Here is a 22,565-nt window from a genome sequence, read left to right as displayed (position 1 = left end):
TTTAAAGCACAAAATAGACTTGGGGCAGGTCTTTGCGTAACTCAAAGAAAAGGAGGCAGTGATTACATCTGAAAAACGATTCGCAGAGGTTGAAAATTGATATTTTCATTTCGATCTGCTATGTGCGTCTTGAACAAGGGCTTATTTTTTGTATTGTTTACACTTAATGATATCAAAATCGTCCTCAAAACTACAAGGAAATCAATTAAGCCAGCAAAACTACAAGCGTTTTCCTGGGAAAATCTTTGTCACGTTTTATCGAAAATGCATTGAGATAAAAATCTTTTTTCAAATAGTTTTATCCACGAAAGACAGAGAATAAGTTGATAAAAAGACAGACATAAAAAGAGTCTTCTTTGGATAATAAACAGAGAAAACAAGCTAGAAAGAGTCTTTACAGCACTTCATGTACAAAAAGTCCTTTCTCTTGAACGTAGACAAAGGGCCTCGAGCGGTCTCTACCCCTAGAGAAAAAGACAAAGTTTAAAGCATATTTTGAAACAAAGTATACATTAAAATGAAGTTATTTATAGTGATAAAAAAATTAAATAACTTTGGTAGGGCCCCATAATCTTCATTAATCGCCAAAGACATGAGTAGAATCATTCCCTTGCTCCCCTCGCACTGGACCGGATACTAAATCAGAAGTTTTCTTTCGCTAACCGATAAAAGTTGATTTGAACAAAAAAGCATGCCTTTTGAAAACATTTCATAAGGATTTACAACCCTAGCTATTGAGACTTTAACATAAAACTTGGCCATATTTTCATCAACAAAAATGCAAGATACAAGCTCTCTCGCCTTCGACGCTTTGAAAAACTATCAGAGGCATATTGACGCTCGAAAAAGGCATAAGTAGCTGCAAACCTTTGTTTTCGCATGTAAAGACGATCTTGGGACATGCCTGGTTGCTCTGTTTCGTAAAACACATCAAAACATACCTGAAAAATTAACATGATTGGTATCGTCAAACATTCATCTGCGATGACATGCACTTGATTAAGATATTCATAGTAGAGCTCTTAGTAGAGCTACAAGTTGGACGTTTAGTCAGTTATCTCTTATTGTCTGCTATTCTAATTAGAAACAACCCCCTTTACATGGTGCTCCTTACCCCGGGTCGAACCCAAACCGAGTTGGAAAATGTTTTTCTCGTGTAAACTGAACTTGGGGTGAGTCGGGCAACTAGCACATTCGTTCAGTGTAAAGAGAACAGCGGGTTGCATGCAAGAAGTGTTTCTTTTCAGCACCCTTGTACTTCTTGCCTTTTTATTCGTGCCAAAAGGTGGGTTGATGGAAAAACAAATAAAAGTGAAAAGCTGCTACAGGAAAACAATTGCAAAATTATTCATCTGGATTTAAGAAATCATATTGGTTAAAAACGGCGAGATAATCATAAATAATGGAAACCTTTGACCGAATAGTTTGTATTATAGGCTTCTACGATTAAAAAAGAGGCAACAGGCACTATCTTAAATAATTAGAGCGTAGGCGTTGGAAGGATTATTGAATCCGGGATCTTCCTAAGCTATATTTATATGGAAGTCATCCTAGGTTCAAGGAAGGTTAAACTCCGAGCAACATTTTCTTAACCCGGGCTCAATACAGATTTGAACTATTTACACGAATAACACAGGCCATGCTCATTTGTGAAATCAGAGCGGCTACATACACAAGATAACTCAAATCAATTTCCTTATGAAACAAAAACTCTAAAAAAGACTATCAACCACCCCCACTATCTAGTCTGCGTGCAGACTTTACTTTCCGTTTGAAGGAGTGTAAGGACGGAACTACTTAGCTACTTCGCTACTTCACAAGTTCTGTCTTTGCTCTCCTTCACAACAGAAAGTAAAGTCTGCACGCAGGCTACCCCGTATCTTCCATTTGTGGCTTGTTCTCATAGTTTCGTCGAAGATTGTCGAGGGCTTCCTCAATGTAGGTTACTGGAGCCTTGCTAGTTTTTTTACATTACTGATTAGTAAGGTAATGGAGGGCCTAGACTCGAGCTAGATAATAGAAAAGCTCTTACCGCAAGTTTATGTATTTGGTTCGTTAATAACAAATTCGGATGATCGATGCTTGTCAAATCCAAGAAATTTAGATTTAGTTCCCGCTCAATCTCCTGCAAGTCAAAGAGATTAATGATTTAGCAAATAAATTAGTGTAAGGAAGAGGATGAAGAGGTTGGGTAGAAGAAGGGGAGGGAGAAAGAACATATGGAAGGTGGGAGGGTGGGAGGGAGATGGAAGAGACGAAGAGAGAGAAAAATAGCGAGGGAAAAAGGGAGGGAACAAGGGAGAGACAAACTTCGACTGACTTCAGTTAGAATTTTTTGTCTTAATAAAAATAATTGGTTTGAAAGAACTAGAGTCTATTTAATATCCAAAAGCAGACGGGAGTCTACAATTTTCCACATAAATTTCATTTCAATCAAATTTTCTCTCAAGCCTCATTCTTATCATAATTCGTTCTGCCTTCAGAAAATCGAGCAGCATTTACACCAGCTACAAAAAGAAACAAATGAACTTATGACATTTCGAGTGAGCACTAAACAAGCGTTTCCTTTAATATATCCGCAATGCCTTGCCACAAAAAGGTCTCATATCAGAAACAAATGCAACATTTGTGCGAATGGAGCTTATCCAAAATACTACGCGAGGCTACTTTTCTGCTTTTCAATCTACAGCTGAATCCCGTTAAGTCGGATCTCAAGGCGGCCAAGGCAGTGATCCGACTTAGCGAATGTACGACTTATCTGGGGTACGATTTTCGACTTGAATAAAGTAGGGATATCCAGAGGTCATTGAAAATCAGTCCGACTTAGAGAAAGTCCGAGTTATCTCGGGTACGACTTAACGGAATTCAATTTTTTTAATACATTTAATACAAATAATTTTATAATGCTGCTTGCATACCTTAGCTATGTTGTTGGTTGGTTTGCCTCGCTTCTGATCAAAAGACAACGCAAAAAGAGGCGGCTGACTTGGATAATTAACACCAATGGAGATAATGACCTTTACTTCTTCTAGAAAAGATAAATAACAATGTTACTGTCTATTCCTCACGTTCTCGCGTATAAGGGATCGTATAGACCAAGTTTTGAAATGTGCTTGAGTGCTGTATCGAATTTGGAGAATATTGCATGTTGTAGTAACTCAAATAACATCTACAGGCTTCCGATTTATGCTGACATTGTACTGAACCCAGAAAAAACAATATCATTTTAAGAGCTATTCCCAGTTTCTGAGAAGTTTTGATACTCTTAAAAACACAACTCTCAAAAGACTGTGAGGATTAACAAAGTGGGAACTGTACAAAGGGAGTACAATATAAAGGTTTTATAAACGAAGAAATGGTTTTGATATTACAAAAAGATTTTTTTTTACTCACTTAACTCTATTTCAATTGATTAGAAAATAATTCATTAACTTATGGCAACGGTGAAAGATCATAGGGTCAGGAAAGATGAAGTTACCTAGAGAATTATAAACAAGGTTATAAACCTCCTTCGACAGTGGAACTCAACATCTCTGAACTCTTGCGCCAATAGTCCATTAAAATATCTCATTTCCACCCCTGTTATCAATGCTGAAAACGGTCGCTCTTCAGATCACTCAATACCTTAATATACCTCAATATTCTTAAAAAGAAATCACTCAATACCTTGTTCTCTTCTAAAAACTGCATAGTAGAATATATCGTTTTCGTTGATCATGTCAGCTGTGATAAGATCTTCAGCAAAATGTAGCTCCTGAAAATGCAAGAGAGTCTTTACATGCGTACATTCAACAGGAAAAATGCAGCACTCAATACAAATGTGGCTGAGCTTTTTGTGGATGTCTTTTGCTAGGTTTGTTGTGTGCTTTCTTGGATTCAATATCTAAGTGTTTCAAATCATTGATTGAAATAAAAAGTCGAAAGAGCAGGGGCTGCAAATTGTACGTAGAACGTAAGTCTAATCTTACCAAAACATCAGAATATGTGATGCATTTCCACTGAACCAACTTTGTTTTTGTCGACTGAGGAAATAACCGTCCCATGCACTTTCCCTCAGGAACAATAAGTTTTTCTGAAAATGGAATGTTTTCTAGGTTAACAAATACCATTCCAAAAATGTGACCAAATCATGCCCAGCCAATAATCTGAGAACTGAATTATAAAACACCTTTCCCGACTTGAAACCAAGAATTTTTCAAATAGCAAAAAAACAGACAAAATAACACTTCATAGTATAGCACTTTTAGTCTGATGATCCTTAAACATACGAATGTCTCTTCAGAGTATAAACATTTCCAATCGTCCTTCTTTTTCTCAATGAAAAGAACCAAGACTAAACTTATTTCAGTCATGTATTAAACATAGTTACCGCAATATTTTGGTCAAAAGAAATTCTTATAGTTGGTGACTGGAATCCGTCAATTGTTGCCCCAAGTTCAGTTATGTTGCAAGAATGTTTAAGAAAGGGGTGTGGAAGGGTGGCTCGACAGCTCACATACATACTTTGTGACCACACATGAAAGACCGATAAAGGGAAATGCGTTCTTGTTTCACATCGCCCTGCCAACGCATCTCTACTGCAAAAGCATGTTTTAGGCACATAACTGCCATGACTGTGAATCGAAAAAACCTTATCCCCTTACCTAAATCACTTAGTTGGCTTTGGAGTGACAGTCGACCTGCAATTCTTGACTTGATTGCTGTTACGATTGATTCGATATTATGGGAGTGAATGACGTCATTATTCTTAGAACTCTAGAACAGAAAAAGCAGGCGGAAGTAAGAAACAATGTTGTTAAAAACAATTAGAATGATGACTATGGTGGCTAATTTTTGATTATCTAAAATGACGTCACATGACTACATACCTCTTGGGGGCTTTTTGGTAAATAGTTCAAGCCTGCAAGCCTCTGGACCCAGTGATAAGGTCGACCAATATCCGCGATATAATTAGAAAAACTTTGCAACCTGAAAATGAGATAAAAGAATCGAGATCAAAATGAGATAAGCAGAGAAGTAAAAGACTCGTACTAGAGCTAAGCTGAATGTATCGTTGAACACATTTTACTTCTTTTCTGTCTTCTATATTCGCTGAATAAGCAAGTAATATATTATACTTCATAGATGACCAATTTGACATTCACATGAGTAGCCAACAGAAAAACAATTTTGTTCCGAATGTGGTAAATTTTGTCAGACGTCGGAAAGCTGTGCCTAAGCCAGTGGAAAACCCGAGAAAATATTTCTATGTATCTCATATCGATCGTAATACCTCTGGCCAAGCCATCACTCCTACTACACTTCAAAATGATTTCTGGGTGTCTGTATTCGTACAAGCCCGTAACGCGCGCTGCTACACAATCGTGTATTTTATAGCCACTGCCGTCCATTCTTGCAATATGCTTATCACTTTAAACATCGTAACAAGTTCAGCAGGACATACGTGTAGAATTGTTTTTGCTCCACACGCAGGCAGCTACCCATTGCTAACAATATATCATGCTGTCTGTATGCTTCTTTAGGCTAATTGGGGTATGTACCTTCACAGTTAGTGAACAGGAATTTGACTTGAGTATAAAGCCAAAAGTTATACAAACCCCAGTTTCTCTAACTGATATTGGTTGCACGGGTTGGGACTGTCCTCGCCGTCATCTTTGTCCTCAAAAAGATTTCTAAGGATGGTATCCGCTGACAGCAATGAACTGAAAAATAAAGCAAATCAAAGGAAATATTGAAAAATAACTAAAACCGATAACATTTTTATATGAACACTAAACTACAGCAAATCTCCTGCCAGAAACAAGTCAGTTTTTGGTAAACAAGGCATACAGTAGTTGCAGGGTCGAAGGCTGTTACATTTGATTATAGCATGGAATGTATATTTTGATGAAGAATTCATTTTGTAATTCTAGCAATAGGTGTATCATGTGACAATAATAGATTCAGGCTAATGCCCATTTAAATATAAACTTTTTGATTAGTTAGGGAAAAATAGGTTCTTAAACAAAAGGAGCTCGATAAAGAAATGCTAAGTGGTTCTCAAATCCTTAGGTTCTTAAAAATTCTTGTCGGGGATTCACTTTACTGAACTACAGAGCAATTCATTATATGAGTATCGCAATATTGAAAACAACTGCTTTAAGAGTTCAACTGGCATGAAGCATCTGAGAAGACTTGAAACGAATGAGAATCTGACTATGCCAAAATCTTCATCTTGTACAAGATATACTTGGTAGTTCTTTGCATGGCCATAGATAGATGTATGTTAAAACAGCATCTTTTCTGCATCATTATCAATAAACATTTCTTGTACATCTAAAGACAGTCGTCAAGAAATCAAGGTTTCAGTGAAATTTTGTTTTAAAAGTCTGGGAAAATGTGATATAAACTATCAAACAACTAATTACCTTGTAGATTGGATGGGTACTGAAGATGAAGTTTCGTTGGGGATCTCTATTGTTGTAGATATTGTAATTATTCGCAGCTCTGTCAGGTATGAAAATCTTAGACTGACTTGCACAGCATCTATTGAAAAGATTAGCAAAAATTACATGATTTATTTCAGAATGAATTGAACGTTAATAGAAAGCAAGGTTGACTGCTTGAGAAAACAGCTTAAAACTGTCAAGTCAGACAACAGATAATGCATTGCTTCTATTGGAAAAACACGCTGAGAAAGATCTCTCTGACAGGCAAAAAAGGAGGAATAATATTGGTAGCATAAAAATACGTTGATGGCAAAACAGCACTAGAAATATGCAGACGAAAAAAAGGTTGCAAACGTTTTGTTTCTATTTTGATAACTAAACGAAAAGCATAACTGGTAAAAACAGCAGGTTTAATTTAAAAGTTTAATTTTATTGTATATTCCAGAGCCCTCCTTGCGGTCTTAATTGGTCGCAATGTTTTCCGGGCTCTGTTATATCCCTAGGGTACGGTAAACCAACTAGCTGAAGCAACCTTTCAGGGGACAAACAAAATCAAAATTTACAATTTATTTACCATTTTTGGTATTACAATATGGGCCAGGCCCAGTTGCTTTAATACCAGGGTTACTTGGAACACTGGAAGTCAAAATATTAAAAGTTGTTTGAGTTGGATAGAATAGATAAGGTGGTAATCATGTTTAAGGTGTAGCTAATAATCATAAACATGTGATTCATAGATACAAGCATCAAACCTTGACATGCAATTCCTAAATCGATTTCAAGAGGGTGTTTCCTCAAAATGCTTCTTCTCTTCTCTTCTAGTCTTGCCTTTTCCTTTTCGTTTCTGTGTTTCTAGAGAAATAAAACCAGATTTCAAAATTCAAACCACAATACACAAGACTGAAAACCAGGTTAACTCTGCTAATGTTTTTCTAGCTAGTGAAAATTAATGTTTACTGGGCGGTCATAAAGTGCTCGTTGCCGCATAGGCAGAGCTGGACACGCTTTTGGTGTATAGAACAGGACGGTTCCAAGTTGCAACTTCGAGTTTTAAGCTCAATACGAGTATCAGACGACTGTTCTGCTACTGTTTTAATAGCTATACAGAAATTCCAAAATTCAAAAGAAATTTTTCAGACAAATTTCTCTGACATTGAAAGCTAAATACAACTTTTCATATAGCCTTCAAATTGATTCGAATTACAAATATAGATGTAGCTAAAGAGAGTAAACAAACAAAGGTACGTCGTTGAGCATATCTGATATCTTTACGTAAGTACAGAAACAGTATCATATGTCCTCACCCTCCGTTTGTTTTCCTCTTTGTCACCTGTTTCATTGTTATCATCGATGTCTGATTCCTCATCCTCTTCTATTCCACAGATAGTAGACGAAATCAGTAAGACCAATGGCAAAGACCGTTTGTATGAGATTTTACAGAACATAACAAAAACAGTCGATAAAGCTTTCAAAGTTTTGATCAGAAGGAGCTTTCTATGGAATCGGATCTTAAATAATGAATGGCGAATGTAACAAAAATATTTTGAGAGTTTCCAATAAAGATGTAAGCTGGATATGTCAGGGGGAAAAATAAAACCGACGAAAATTCCTCAAATCTGGGAACAAGTCATATCAAAGGAAGGGAATTGTTCAACTAAAGAACAGTCCATTAGACACCTGGCAAACATATCTCATCACAGAATTAAATTCACTTCATTTTCTTTGCCCACATAATGGGTCTTGCCCTGAAATGGAGTTGATGGCAAATGGCTCAGCCAAACGAGACAATTGTTATTATCCTGATTGACACACGTAATGGGGAAAAATTTATATTTATTTGCTCTTATTGATTATCAAATGGAAGGCGTGAACGAATTCAAGCAGCTGGTTTTATTCATCTTTAACTTCTTTGAAGAACCCCTCCTGCTATTTACCTAAAATCTTCAAAGGCGAGCGAGTCAATATTTTTAGTTGGCAATTTAAGCAATCCTCTTACGAGCAATGTGAAGACTATCAAAAGCCGGTGATGTGGAGGCATTTAAAATGACTTCCCAGCATTCTGGTCGTATTCTGTTAACCGGTCTGCTAAGTGGTTGTGAATGCCGTAAAAACAAAGCACCCTTGCACACTAGGGCGTGTAGAACAGAATGGTTCAAAGTTTCAACTCCGGATTCCTATACAGGATTATCGGGAACAGGACGGTTCAAAGTTGCAACTCCGGGAATAGGGCGGTTATAAGAATGCGATCACTGGGCATCATTTGTTTTTATAAAAACATAGAACCTTTTCATGAGCCTTAAAAATCTTCGACGGTTCCTTTTCCCCTAATTTTAGATTATACATCCTTCACACTGTCGCTGAGATCATCCCAAATAGCTCCACGTATGTTGAGATCCGCGTAACAATATTTAAAAATCTTCTTCTACCAGCTTATTTTACCTCTTAGTCCACCCTTCACAGACCTCAGAACTTAACGTAAAACTGAGCAAGAAAAAATAGCAGTTGCACGATTGCAGTCTGTGATGGAAACAAAAGAATGAGAAAGCTATATCTTGCTTACAAAGTATATTTTCAGTATTTTCAACTTTTTGTCGTAACAACAGGAGTATAGCCTGGGTGCAGTCTATCCTCCAGAGGGATGGATAAATATTCTTCTGAAAGAAACCCTTTGGAAGTAAAGTGTTGTTAATCTGGGAGAAGACTTGCTCGCTTACCAGATTCTGGATATGGAAATCAAGAAGATAGTAGCGAGAAGCTAGTTGGGGTAGGGGGAGGTCGGAATTCATCGCTGTTCAATTATAGGAGGCATTGCAGAAGCCCCTCGTATTCGACTATATTAACAGCGAGCAGCAACACGCTCTTAACTCTATATTTCAAACCCTCAGCAGCACAACCCTACCCTATGCCCTGCCGTCATCAAGCCCCCCCCCCCAATTAAAGCAGCTCCTAAAGGAGAAATCGAACAAGAAAGATTCTATACAAACAAAAAATCATCAAAAAACCTTGAGCGACGCTTCCACTTTCAAACAATGCTTTTGCAGCTTGGTCATCTCCTTCGATAGTGACTGACAATTTTCCTTGATCTGCAATGAATCAAAATGTCTCCTCTTTATGGTACGGTTTTCATCTCAAGTGAAAGAAAGAAGAAATTTGATACCAATTACATGAAAAAAAATCATTGCAGTATTGGAAACTTGCCTTACTTCTTCACAAAATAGAACATTAGGGTCTGGAACACTTAATAAAAATTTTCAACCAGTTAGCTACTGTGACTGCCGAAAATCTTGGAACACCAACAGGATTTTTGCGATTCATGTCTAAGGTTTAAAGAATTTAAGAAACTGGTTGAAAAAGAAGATGATTTAAGAAGCACAATAACTTACAACGGGCTGTGAATAGGTAAACTATTATTGCAGCTCAGTCAAGATGTAAAAAATAAAAGTTTTGAAAGTTAAAGAAAATTGCTTGTAATTTTCTTACCAGCTGTATCACAAAAAGCATTGACTTGAACAAACAGCACGTACAGTGGCCTAGAACGAAAACATAGAAGATAAGGAACATATAATGTTTGGCATTTTAAGAATAGCGACCTCTCAGGGGGCAAAGGTAGCAGAAATTTATAATGTTAAGGATTGCGATGGGAATAACGAAGAAGGGACATGGCGTGGAATACTGCAGGCAGTACGATCTTGGACAAAGCTGTCCGGGATTGCAGGAGCAGGTAGTTTGCTTATTTCAGTAGGAAAGGTAAGGAGTATAAGAATAAGATGAAGAGAAAACTGAAAAAGAAAAAGACGAAGGAGAATGAATTCAAGGCAATCAAATAGAATATAAAGAAGATGAGGATGAAGAGAGCTAAGATGAAGAGGTAGACGAGGACAAATAAGAAGAAGGATAAGAATAAGAAGAAGATGAATAAGGAACAAAAGAAGAAGATGAATAAGGAACAAAAGAAGAAGAAAATGAGATAAAGAAGAAGAACAAAAGCAACAAGATGGATAGAAGTAGAATAGAAAGATGCATAATGAAAAGAAAAAGATAAACAACAAGATGAAGAAAAAAAAGGACAAGTGAATAATGGATTTGGCAAAGAGACTTAACATCTCATATTTTGATATGTTATAAGAGTATTTCGTATTACATATACATATACTTCTAATCTCCAGAGAGCAATGTCCGTGGTAAAATCTATAAAAACATGAAAGATCGGCCACACAGCGCCCATGAGAAAGAGGTTGAAGTGCCTATGTGAGGTTGCAGTTGTTGCTGAGGTGAATGGCTCTGGATTGGATTTTGACAAGGAGAATGTTCAGGAGCACCACCCCAAATATGAAAACAGTACTCCAAAGAAGGACGATTTGGAAATTATAAGAGTTGTGATGGCGAGAAGAATCTGCGTGCTCTAGAGAAGAGCCGAAGTCTTTAAGATAAACGTTAGAAATAGAAGAAACGTGAGATTTCCAATTAAGGCTGGATGATACAGAAAGGTCTAGAAGTGAAAAAGAAATAGAAATGTCTAAGTTAGTATCGTTCATGGAATAAAACAGGATTTACGAGATATTTTGCAACATGTTCAGTTTTAAATTTCATTTGATAAAAAGATGAAGCCATATGCATTTTTCAAAAGTTAAGATTTCCTTATAGCTAGTTATTTTTAATTATTCCATTCAACACACAAAATTATTTGATTCAAGATGTGAATCAAACGCTGTTGGATAACATAGCTCAGCAAACCTCAAACTATTTTGCACTTGATGGCTTCCTATGAATCTTCATAATCCATAGGAAACCATGAAAGATTTAGGTAATTCCAAATCAATCAGGAGAGATATTTTTCCGCTTAAGCAAAACCAAGAAGAATTTCTACGTACTTGGGAAGGTAAGATGCAATTTCATACTGCACTCTTCTTGAGTCGATGTTTAAATTAAGCTTTTCTTGAAGAGGCAAGGTCGACTTCAGGATTCCATTCAGTGACGGTTTCAAGCTTGTTAACATGTCCACCTGATTTGATATATCCTTTTCAATATCAGCTTTTTCTTTCAATAACTGATCTTTCATTGACGCTAACCTAAGGACATTGAAATATCTTGAATATTCAAAGTAAAGTATCCCTACTCCACCAAAACAACATTAGCTATAGAATTATATATCATAGCTATCTGTAAGAAATACACTTTGTATCGAAAAACATTGTTCAGAGGGGGAGAGAGGGACGCATTATGAAATATTCAAAAATTTACTGTAGTGTCATTTGGCAGGCATTGTAATTAGCTATTAGAGAAGCATCATAAAATCAGCAATTAAAACAAAGAGGAGTTGTGCAAAAATATTTCCGATGTTTTAGCATTGAAGAAGCAGGTTTCCCGGTGCTTTCTGGCTATCCCATTCCGATCCCAGTCCCAGGCGCAGTTCACATGAATTTGAAGACGAGCAAGAATGCCTGCACCAGTGAACCCCTTTGACCTCGCAAAATCTAGCTTTTTTCTTCATTTAAATCGAACATTACCCCCATTGCCCTCTCCGAGTTCAGGCTTATCTAAAGACAAGAATCCTAGCCTCCTTAATAGCCCTCCTTTGAAAAAGTATGTGAAAATGAGCTATTATTAGCCCGGATGTTGACAATGTCACTGAAGGTTGAAAATCAAGATTGTTCGGTACAGGTAGAAAGAAATTCTTACTTTTTTCTTTGGTCAAGTTCCCACTCAAGTCTGGCAAGCATCAGTTGGTGACTATCAGATTTCGTGACTTCCTAAATATGAAATGAGAAATCTAAAATTAGTCATCGTGAAGTCTGTTGAATCACTAACTTCATAATAATTTCATTTATTAAGGAGGGGGGGGGGGGGGGGGGGCGTGGTGATCAGCTGACACAGATATTTCAAGGGATCTCCGACTGCAAATTCTCATAATGCCATCAACAGCCTTTTTTAAATTACATTGAGTAGTCTGTAAAATGTTTCATCGATAGATAACACTTTGAAAATTGCTGATATCGTTTTGAAGCAGCTTTAAAACTTGAACAATGCCGTAAATAATCCACTCAATAAAATCAAACTTTACAATAGGCTCGTTTTTTCTGCCTTTATAATTTGTAACCAAGCGCTTTCGACGATCGCTGTGTTCGTAGCCCGAGTCTACTGGCGACATGAAAAAACAAACTGCCTATTGAAATTCCACAATCAGCCGAAATCAAGAATATTGACAAAACTATAACAAGAAGATCATTTTTGTCAGACGGAAGCCCCTCCTTAATAAAATAAGCTTTAAAATGTCTTTTTATTTTTCCAAGAATGGCCGACAGCTTACTTCTTTCCAAGAATGGCTGATTTTATAGAAATATGAATTTATAAAATCAGAAAGGCCTTCTACTAGTTAGGAATGGGGCTAGGTGATGGACTGGGGTGCTAAGGCCCCCATCCTTTCCAGAACAGGTTTCCCAATCATGACATATCTTAATCTCCTGATAATCTCACCTGAACTCTTGTAGCCAGATTTATATTAAATTAAATTTAGATGAGCTGCTGTGATGTAAGAAATGGCTAGATTCGTTAATCCCAAAGAACGAAACAAAAAAGGAAGACACTGCAAATAATTACAGGCTTTGCGATTTCTGGCGGAGCTTCCTTGTAGAATTGTTCTACGTCGACTAAATTTATTTCTTCATCCTTTGAGCTGTCGAAAAAGGAGCAATTTGAATTTTTTTACACACAGATAGATTAACGTATAAGAATGACTTTAGACAGCAACTTAAAAATGGAAGTCTATTTCTATGTGAAAGAAGATACCTTGTTAAAGACTCATTGCTAACAATGAGCCATTGCGCTACGCAAGCATCCCATAATGCATTTTCAGACAGTCTGAAATCAATTATAGTTAATCCGTAGAAGTTTACTGCCATTGTTTGGATTGTCGCCTGGATAATTTGCCACCCTCGCAAAGGCTCATTGTTAGCAATGAGACTTTAAACCACATGCAACTAGGGTTAAACCTGCAAGACCGGATGTGGTCCCTGCATAAACTTTGAAAAATGACGCGATAACAGACACAATGGCCAGTCATTATTCAACAAATCATCTATTATATACATTTCTATACATTTTCTTGTCCAGGTACTGCTATGCGTAATTGAAATTTAACATGAGTGTGGCCTAAATCTAAGTTTTCTGCACTTACCAGCAAGAACACAGGTATTCTTGAAAAGCAATTCAAAATCTGGATCAGTACTACCAGAAGTTTCATAAGGGTCTCTTAACATTTTTCACAAGAAATCAAAGGGGTTAATTCTTTATTAGAAACTGGCAATATTTTGCGTTAAAGATAAAAAAATAATTGTGACAACGCAAAGTCATTTCTGAGCAAAACAAAACTTCTAAGACAGGTAAACAAAACACAGCATAATAAGACGAAGATATTTTCCCATTTTTCCATTGAAGTTTCAAAGTAGCATGGTGTTTTTTGCGACCTACTAATCAAGTGAGATTTAACCTACACTTTATTCAGCATATAAAGCACTTACTCCATTTCGTGTTATGGGTCATTTAGCAACACACATTTCTATGGTCGTATTTCCAAAATATAAAATGGTTACAATAAACTACGTGTTGTCGATTATTGAATATATTCTCCTGTTAAATAGTTATAACAAACTTGTGTCTCAGAATTTTCTAACACAGTGCGACGGAAAATGGAATTTCTTGTTCCTTTAATTTAAGAAGAATTCAAATAATGGAGTCATTCTATACACAATTGCCCTCTCCTTAGTTGTGTGGTTTTAGCAGATATAAAAGTTGATGCTATTTTGGGGAGAGAATTTGAGCATTGGTTTCTTGACAACGCCAGTTAAATCCTGTTTTTTAAAGACAGAGGGAATTTTCTTATGTCAAAGAAATTGAAAATCACTGGCTGTCAGATGCAATGTTTGTCACGTGTGTGTTGTTAATTGTTCAATTGACCAATCAAGTAGCCAGTTTATAAACCATTAAGAATCATAAGTAGATATCTGGTGCGACTCATAACATTTTCAGATACGATTAGCGCAAGGACATTTCACAAGTAAGGAAATTTGCGTCTTGCGTTAAATAAGGAAATGAGGAAGTATCAAGAAGGGGGTAGCAAAAAAGAAATATAAATTACGTGAAGTCGGTGCACTTCTTGATCTCCTTCTTCATATGCATTATTTCATAGAACAGATTCTGCAAATCTAGATGAAGAGCATCGACCTTTTGCTTCATCTAAAACAAGAGGCTCATCAGTCATGAATCGCTTACTCTACATTATCAGTAATACAATATTACTTTCACTCAGGGTGAGGAGAGTCGCCAGCTCTCTGTAATTCCAGACTTAGGAATCACGAGGTGTGGTCACATCGAGAGCAAGGACCAGGACATTGCTTGATAAGCATAAGCTTCTCAGTGTCCTAAAGACTACCTGCGAATGCTAGGTAGAAACAAATAGAAATACAAATTTGAGTAACAAACATTGCAACCATCCTCTAAGTGCTCCTTTACGTAATTAAAACGCGAAGTGGGCCTGTAAGTGAATGTGTCATGGCAGAATGAACTAGAATCACAACCCGTTCGATCAGTGGCTACCATGTCTATGATTGCTACGCACTTACATTATCACTGTGCTATTTTGAGACTTTATAAGACTTCACCTCAGATTAAACTAGACTTAACCAAATAACTAAGACATTATAAGGAAAAGCTTGGAAAAACTTGCTGGTTAATTTGTATTAATGCTTCTTTCCTTATTAAATCTGCTTATATAAAAGGGTTACATTTTGGTATTCGGTTTCAAGAGACTTGGTTTGTGGCTGTGTATCAATGTCATAAAGAGGTGTCGAATTGAGATAAAACATTACATCAAACAGAAAAACATTCAACTAAAAACACGGTTAGTTAAGTTGAAATAGATTCAAAAGCTCGCACCTCTTGTGTTTTTTCTTTTGCATTCTTGCTTCTAATAAGAGAGAGTCTGTTAAGCTTTTTCAAACTGGTTGTCAACAATGTCGCTTTTATTCTTCTTTCCATGATTTTGCTGCTCTGCTTATAAAATAATCGAAATAAAAATTATAAAAATTGAATGTTTATTCGCTTAGGTATATCATGCCCGACATAAAAATTGCTGTATATGGTTGTATTATGAAGAAATGCGAAGTAGAAACTTGAAATGCCTTAAAAATACTTTGACAGAGTATGTCCCCAGGACATGTCCTAACAAAGTGAAGACGTTCTCTCAAAGACTGTGGGTAATATCTTAGAAAGGCTGAGTAATAATTGGGTAATAATGGAAGTATTAAGTTAGGAGTAGGAGAGCTGCTATCTAAAAAGACAAGATGTTCTCAAAAGGATCCATCTGGGACACCAAGGGACAGTGTGACTGGTGGAACACCTCTCTATGAAATATGATCAAATATAGCAACATCTCTCCTTTGTTTGAATAGGTATTGAGGAGCGATTGATCGTGTACCTTTGGGGAGTTTGGTTTAAAATACTAAAAAAGAAACTTTGTGTCTTTTTCGACCTTTTTTGTCTCTCAACAGCATTTCTGTAAACGTGTTGGCTTTTATTAAAACCATTAAACACTGATATTGCCGCAATTCCTTAGCGCTCATTAACCGAAATTACAACTGTGGTCAGGGCCATAACTACTCCAGCTCTCAAGGGAGTCGTGCCTCTGCAAAAATTATGAACATCTTTTTTTTAATGAAAAATCTTTTTGTTCCTATTCTTCTCAACAAGGGTGTCCCCCCAACAATTATATCCTTTCTACAGTACTACTACGGTCACTCCAACAATAAGAATCTTTGTTAAAGGACGTATACAAAAAATTCCGCTTATCGATAAACAGTAAATCCTAAAGTTTATCTTACATCACATTTCTCTCCTTCTGCTTTCAGCTGCTCTATCTCAGAAACTAATTTCTCTATCTGGATACAGGTCCTTTTATACGACTCAACATCTTCTAACAAATCTCTTCCATCAGCTTCTTTTGATTCCAGTTCCATCACAGATATTCCCCTCACACCAGTGCTTATCTCAGCTTTCAAGGTCGTTGTTTTTGCAGTCTTCCTTGCCTGAGACGGCGAACTTCCCTCTCCAGATCTGTAAGGTACAATAACATTTTAGGTACAAGGAGCTTGATAAAAAGTACGGTCAAACTTTCTTAAATGTGGTAAAATGACTTTTTCAATCAAAGTGTGGGATTGTGAGCAAGTTTTGTGGTTTAGATTAATTTTATCTGAGACGCGCCACGGTCTACGTGAGAATAAAATAAGATTCTTTTCGCATTCTATTCTGTAAGTTTCAACAATTCGTCCATTACGGCAAATGGTTCAACTATATTTGAACTAAATACCTGATACAACTGGAACAAAATTTGTCTAAAAATACACCAAATAAAAGTCTCTATAGATGGGAATGCTTCATTAACTATTGTCACTAACATTCCTGTATTTCAAATACTCTCACATTTGTAGCATCACACAAACAACAACTTATTCGCCGGTTAACTGGCCAACAAACACCATTAATCAGTTGGTGTTATGTAGCTCTCAAATAGTGATCAACGTATCTAATTACGTTCTGAAAAGATTCAGTTGAATACAATAAAATATCTTATCTTTGAATACCATTTACGGTGAGAAAGGCAAACAAAGAGGATGTGTGTGGGATTAAAAGGCTCAATGCATGGTCTAGAGAAAGAAGCATCTATTGGAAGAGTTAGCCCAAAGTAGCTCTCTTCGCACCGAGAAGAATAAATTATAAATCAATATTAGACATAGTTGTAAATAGAAAAATGCATGGCTTTTCGCATTGTTAATATTTACCAGCTAATACTAAAGTCCAGTGGTGCGTCTCAGATAATATTAAAGTGTTGGGTTTCTATTTCATTGGTATCAGATAAACAAAAAATTAAAGTAATACACAAGGAAGCATTTAATACCATTTAATGCATTCTTTTCAATGGTACATTCTGGGAGACCACACATACTCAAACAATAATATTTTACATGTAGAATATTTTACACGTTTTACACGATAGAGTCTGAGTAAGGAATTGGATTGATCCATGGAAAAATTGGCCCATGAAAATGTGGCCGATTGGGGAGGGGGGACTGCAGCCCTCCCAGCCCCTATTTCTTCTATATTTATTAAAAAAGTGATGCAGTTGAGATGTACAACAGATGGATGGTACGATGCTGGGCAATGTTGATGTTCATGATACTGATTATGTTGATGATTATCAAATCATGATTATTATGATTATGTTGTTGATGATGATGATGGTGATGAAGAATTTGATTATGATTATAAAGATAAAGGTTGTGATTATGATGACTATGAAGGCTCCCTATTGCATAAATGAATATGTTTGAGTAACATCTGCTAGCGATTTCTCTGCACATTCATCCTATCTACCTAACAACAATATGTTCAACATCCACCATAGAATTACATGTACCAACTCGAAAAGAAACTATTTTGAACTCAAGGCAAAACCTTTTGATATATATGGAACAGTAAATGGTTAAATAATCAGGTTTTCCAACAGAGTTGAATCAAAAAAGATAACCAGTACTGTTTTGATTTTCACTTGATTTATGAAGCTTCATAGTTGTTTTATTATTTGGATCATCTGAAACTGACAAAGGAGGATGATCTGGAATTCAAAGAATTAGAATTCAACAGGCTGCCTAGTTTTACCAGATATGGTAGGTGCATTCTTAGGGCTAAACATCAGGTTAAATAAATCTAGATAAAATTTGTATAAATTTTCAGGAATCAAAGAAAGAAAGATCACAAGAAAGAGCAAAATACATAAATAACAAACATTTTATGATAACATTTTAGAAAAAGGTTTTGAAGAAAATTTCCTTTGATTAAATTTGGAATAAGACAAATTTTTGCCACAACAAAATGTGCTTATTCTGTACTAGTGGCTGCAAGAAGTGAGAAGAAAATTGACACCACAACCAGTGCTTCTAGGGCAAGAAAAGATGAAAATGTTTTTAAGTGCAGCTGAAAAAGTCTAGTTTTTTAAGAGGCTACTGCTTTTTTTGTTTTAGAGACCTGTTTAAAATGGAAATGTTAAGCCGACACTACAGAAAGGCAATTTATCCAACTGGTACTTTGTTTCTCAAAACAAAATCGGCAGAGACTGCTGGCCTCTAGGCACTTTCACATCATCAATTTGCCTTCTTTATAAAAACTTTGGATACCCCTCCTTACAAACATTTTGCATAAACAGGCTTTTGTGAGGAAATTCCCATTAGGAAAGTGGTTGCTAATGTGGCTAGGTAAAATACAGTGTTTAATTATGGGGCTAGGGTGGTTCATTCAACTTTATTTCTGGCTTGTGTCAAGCATACGTCCAAAGAAAAAACCTGACTGGAGGATGGGATGGGGGTTTTGCGCTACACATGAAAGAAAAACTCTTAAGATTGTCACATTTCGATTGGCAGTCAGCAGTGGATTCAAATTGTAGATACTATTGCTCAATGAAAGGACATCATTCAGTGCCCATTTCTATTCTCAAATAGGTTTAAAGAGTTTAAAGTCATTAGTTTTGATCTATTATTTGCCTTTCTGGCTTTTCATTAAAAATATATCCAAATACAATAAAGATTTGTATCAAAAAAATTAATAAATTTTAGAAAGCTTTGTGTGACAAAATTGTTAATTACATCAACTCAACTGTATTAATTGCTTCAAAATCCCAGAACCTGAAAGTAAGTCTGTAGCACTAAGATCCTAAGATTGTAAAAGCTGAGCACACCTGTCCTAGACTTGTTACTGCTATTTGTATTTGTAATGTTGGATCTTAACTGCTATTTTAGCCCAGTTTGATCAATTGGTATGTAAAAGTGCTATTCTGTACATTGCTTATTACATAGATCTTATTTATTTATAAAGATCTTGTCAAACATGAAATTTCCGTTATGAAATTAAATTATGGGTAGGTTTACGACAGCAGTGCTTGTGTAATACTTTACCTACCTATTCCAAGAACATTTGATGCTACAGGATAACCTTAGATATATCAAAGCAAACATCATCGTTAATTTGAAGGATTATTGTTCACACAATAAAAAACATGGTGGATTAATTTCAGGCCTCTCCGAAAAAAAAAATACAATGTGGGCTATAAAAAGCCTGCGTGGGCTATTTAGCCCTTGCTGAACTGCTGTAAATTTGTTTATACTTGGGTATTTAAAAAGGCAAAAATACATTTCCTTGCTAATTCTCTAAGCACTATTCAGATGAAGAAGGCATTTTTGTGTGTATTACTACCTTTAAATGTTGTATTAACACTTCTGAAAACAAGGCAGAAGAGGAACATAACTTTGTTGGAATATAGAAAAGTTTTGTTAGGTTTTGCAGGTTAAATGGGGTATTTTTGTGAATGCCTAGTTTATATGTTTTGATTTGAAAAGAAATTGTTTTCTATTTGACAGCATGGTGTAACATTTCTCACTTTCATTAACTGTAGTATTGATCACGCTATATGTTGTTCCTTTCGTGCATACACATTTCCTAATCTATTGCAAGTTTTAGCAGATAATACAATAGATTGTTGACATTTCCTATATAAGGAAACTGAAATCTCCTATTTATGACATCATTTGATAAACACATAGACATGTAAGACCTCTTTCTCTTTATTTCCTAACATCCTGATATCTAGCAGTAAGTAGTAAAAATATTGGGAAGCTAAACTGTGCAGATTATATGAGAGCGTTGGATTTCGAAAACTGCGCAGGCAGAAAAAAACCCTTGCAAATTTACTCTGCGTGGGGTTTGCCCGGGCGTGGGCATAAGCCCTTGTCTCCGGGAAAGGCCTGATTAATATATACTTTGCCTTTATTTAAAATTCCTTAATAAACTCTTTATTGGACAATCTGGCAGTTTTGAAACCTTTGTGAGACTTGCTAAAACTTTATCAAAAAGTTTAGTAACAGGTTCTGATAAATTGACATAATAGCCTCAGAAAAACATATGCAAGATCACATTGAGTCATTGGAGTGCCAAGTTGGACATTATTGACCTTGTACTTGGTGGGAAGTGGTATATTATAAGCCATTATATTATGCCTGCACTTTCCCAGCTGTTGAAAAACTTGATTGTACCTGTTTGCAGAAATTTTGGTCTTTCATTCAATGAAAGATAAACTGTTATTTTAAGAAAATTGAAGCATTATCTGTTGTCTTACCAGCATCACAATTAGTTGGAAAAGACAGGGTAACACATTTGTGACACTTTTTATTGATTGAATTCTGATGCAACAGCTGCTGCCATTAGGCCCATTACAACTCCACTAGTTTCAAACCAAAAAGTTAAGCATATTTTCAAAAAACAGTGAGGAAAATGAACAGTTCTAGACACCGAATCATAAAGTCAGTATCCCAAAGCATTTTTTGTGTGTGGGAATTATTTTCTGCCGCTTATGCTTATGTGGGAACAAATCATGTTGCAAAATAACAAGTAATAATAGCATTTGTAAGCCTTGAGATGAGGCTGTGCGCAGGATTTAAACGAAAGTCTGTGCTACAACTTCCTTGCACATACCCAAACATTGCAGTTTGGTCCCGAGTTAATTTTTATAAGATCTCGTGGACTGGTGCAAAGATAAACCTTTGTATTGCAAATCTTTCACAGGTATTTTAATCATTATGGCTCAATTTATTGTTATTTCAAATTTTGATATTATTTAGAAATAGACATTAAGAGTTTTCTTCCATTTTCTATTTTCAGTATTAAACCTTGATAAATTTTCTATTTTTTTCTAACTAAAGAGTCATCTTACAACTTTTATATATCTAGCTATAGCTATTTGAATTTTGGTTCCCTAAATAATTTTGCTGCAGTGCCGCCATTTCTGTCTCGGCCTGTGGTGCAATACTTTTGCACCTCTGAACATTTGAATGGAAAGAGTGACACTTGCACGGTCAAGCTTTAAAGAAAGAAGTATGGGCACGCTTCAAAATGATCGCAGAGTCTCGTGTAGATCCAAGATCTCGGGGAACTTGACATTATCCCACAAAAAGGAGGGCCTGATTTATGATACCGACCTGACCAAATGTGTATGTTCACGATAAAAAATTAGGCATTTACTGAATTCACCTTGGTTTCGAAACAGATACATTGCCATCACTTGCAGTTGAATCTTTATCAGCTTGCTCTGATCTTGTAGATTTCCTGCGTCTTTTAGTCTCAGGCTCTGCTGAATCTTTCTTCTTCATCTTCGGTTTCGGCCTAACTGTTTTCAGTCTGGAGAACAAGATGGCAGCAACCAACCTCGCTTCCCACTGCCCTCGTTTAAGGAATCAGACCTCATTGGCAATGCTCATCGGCAATGATATGATTGCTCATTGGCAATACACCAATTCGACTCAAAAGGCCGTTTTGGAAATTTCTCGACTTTTTTAAGCTCAGATTTGGTTTTGTCACCATAATGTTAGGCTGGATACAATTTTTCAATATCGTGAGCAAAACCATAATGAAAACTTCCAAGAAGACTAAAATCTTGCTCTCGATCGAAATCTGAGGTCAAAAAGTTTACACAAAAGAATTTGAAGAATTTTTCAAAATGAGGCTGTAAATTGAATTGGTGTATTCTCATTGGATTTCACAAAACTTTTGGTAAATCAGTATGGATATACCATATCTCTATGTGGCATACATATTCAATGATCTCAAAAAAAGGAGCTTCAGGTAATTCAGCATACAAAATGTAAGGGAACACAAGTCAACCCCGTAATAACAAAATTTTGATTCGAGGAAAGTATATAGAAAACATCATAGGAAATTTTGAATGGAGGTGGTATACGATCAATAACAAGTTTGAAAAGATCTACTAGATTTTTATGTTCAGTTTTTAGCAGCACCTCACTCAGTGCTAGCCTCTACGACCCAATATGGGTAAAATAACACCCAATGTGGGTGAAATAGCCTTTCACCTTGCTCCATCGCCCCAAATTTTCTATTTGTGATTTATACAACTTAGAAAATCAACCTTGTTTTTACAACGCCCAACTGAACGAAGTAAAATAAAGTGTGGGCTCCCTCTCATATCACATCCTTGACAATATCAAATGTAGGCGATGTATTTCAAGTGTTCCAGTGGCATCGAAA

General features: G+C 36.1%; 1 protein-coding gene across 2 annotated transcripts; it reads right to left on the bottom strand.

Annotated features, from left to right (window-relative positions):
- Positions 1 to 341: 341 nt before the first annotated feature.
- On the bottom strand, positions 342 to 21,758 carry LOC135683267 (THO complex subunit 5 homolog). Of its 2 annotated transcripts, none has more exons than XM_065198476.2 (21): positions 21,555 to 21,758; positions 16,304 to 16,535; positions 15,360 to 15,476; positions 14,563 to 14,660; positions 13,026 to 13,101; positions 12,108 to 12,178; positions 11,300 to 11,497; positions 9,909 to 9,958; positions 9,431 to 9,511; positions 7,733 to 7,800; positions 7,181 to 7,280; positions 6,408 to 6,525; positions 5,598 to 5,702; positions 4,869 to 4,968; positions 4,644 to 4,755; positions 3,969 to 4,072; positions 3,667 to 3,754; positions 2,919 to 3,028; positions 2,033 to 2,125; positions 868 to 941; positions 342 to 464 (listed from the first exon to the last, which is right to left on the bottom strand). In XM_065198476.2, exons 1-21 carry the CDS (start codon positions 21,671 to 21,673, stop codon positions 395 to 397), a joined length of 2,184 nt encoding a protein of 727 aa, XP_065054548.2. In that variant the 5' UTR covers positions 21,674 to 21,758; the 3' UTR covers positions 342 to 394. The 2 variants fall into 2 exon arrangements, with proteins under 2 accessions (XP_065054548.2, XP_065054549.2); XM_065198477.2 differs by having other exon boundaries at positions 15,360 to 15,473; positions 21,555 to 21,756.
- Positions 21,759 to 22,565: the final 807 nt, after the last annotated feature.

This window comes from Rhopilema esculentum, chromosome 7 (genome assembly GCF_057945365.1).
Source record: "Rhopilema esculentum isolate cy_ngs chromosome 7, ASM5794536v1, whole genome shotgun sequence".
Classification (NCBI taxonomy): Eukaryota; Metazoa; Cnidaria; class Scyphozoa; order Rhizostomeae; family Rhizostomatidae; genus Rhopilema; species Rhopilema esculentum.
This window is presented reverse-complemented; position numbering and strand designations above follow the sequence as displayed.

Coding starts and splice junctions, on each gene's coding strand:
- LOC135683267 (XM_065198476.2), bottom strand. CDS start 21,673: ATGAAGAAGAAAGATTCAGCAGAGCCTGAGACTAAAAGACGCAGGAAA. Junction 9,512..9,908: donor TGCTTTTTGTGATACAGCTG/GTAAGAAAATTA, acceptor GATTCATTGCAG/ATCAAGGAAAATTGTCAGTC. Junction 3,029..3,666: donor AGTTTTTAGAAGAGAACAAG/GTATTGAGTGAT, acceptor TATCTTTTCTAG/AAGAAGTAAAGGTCATTATC.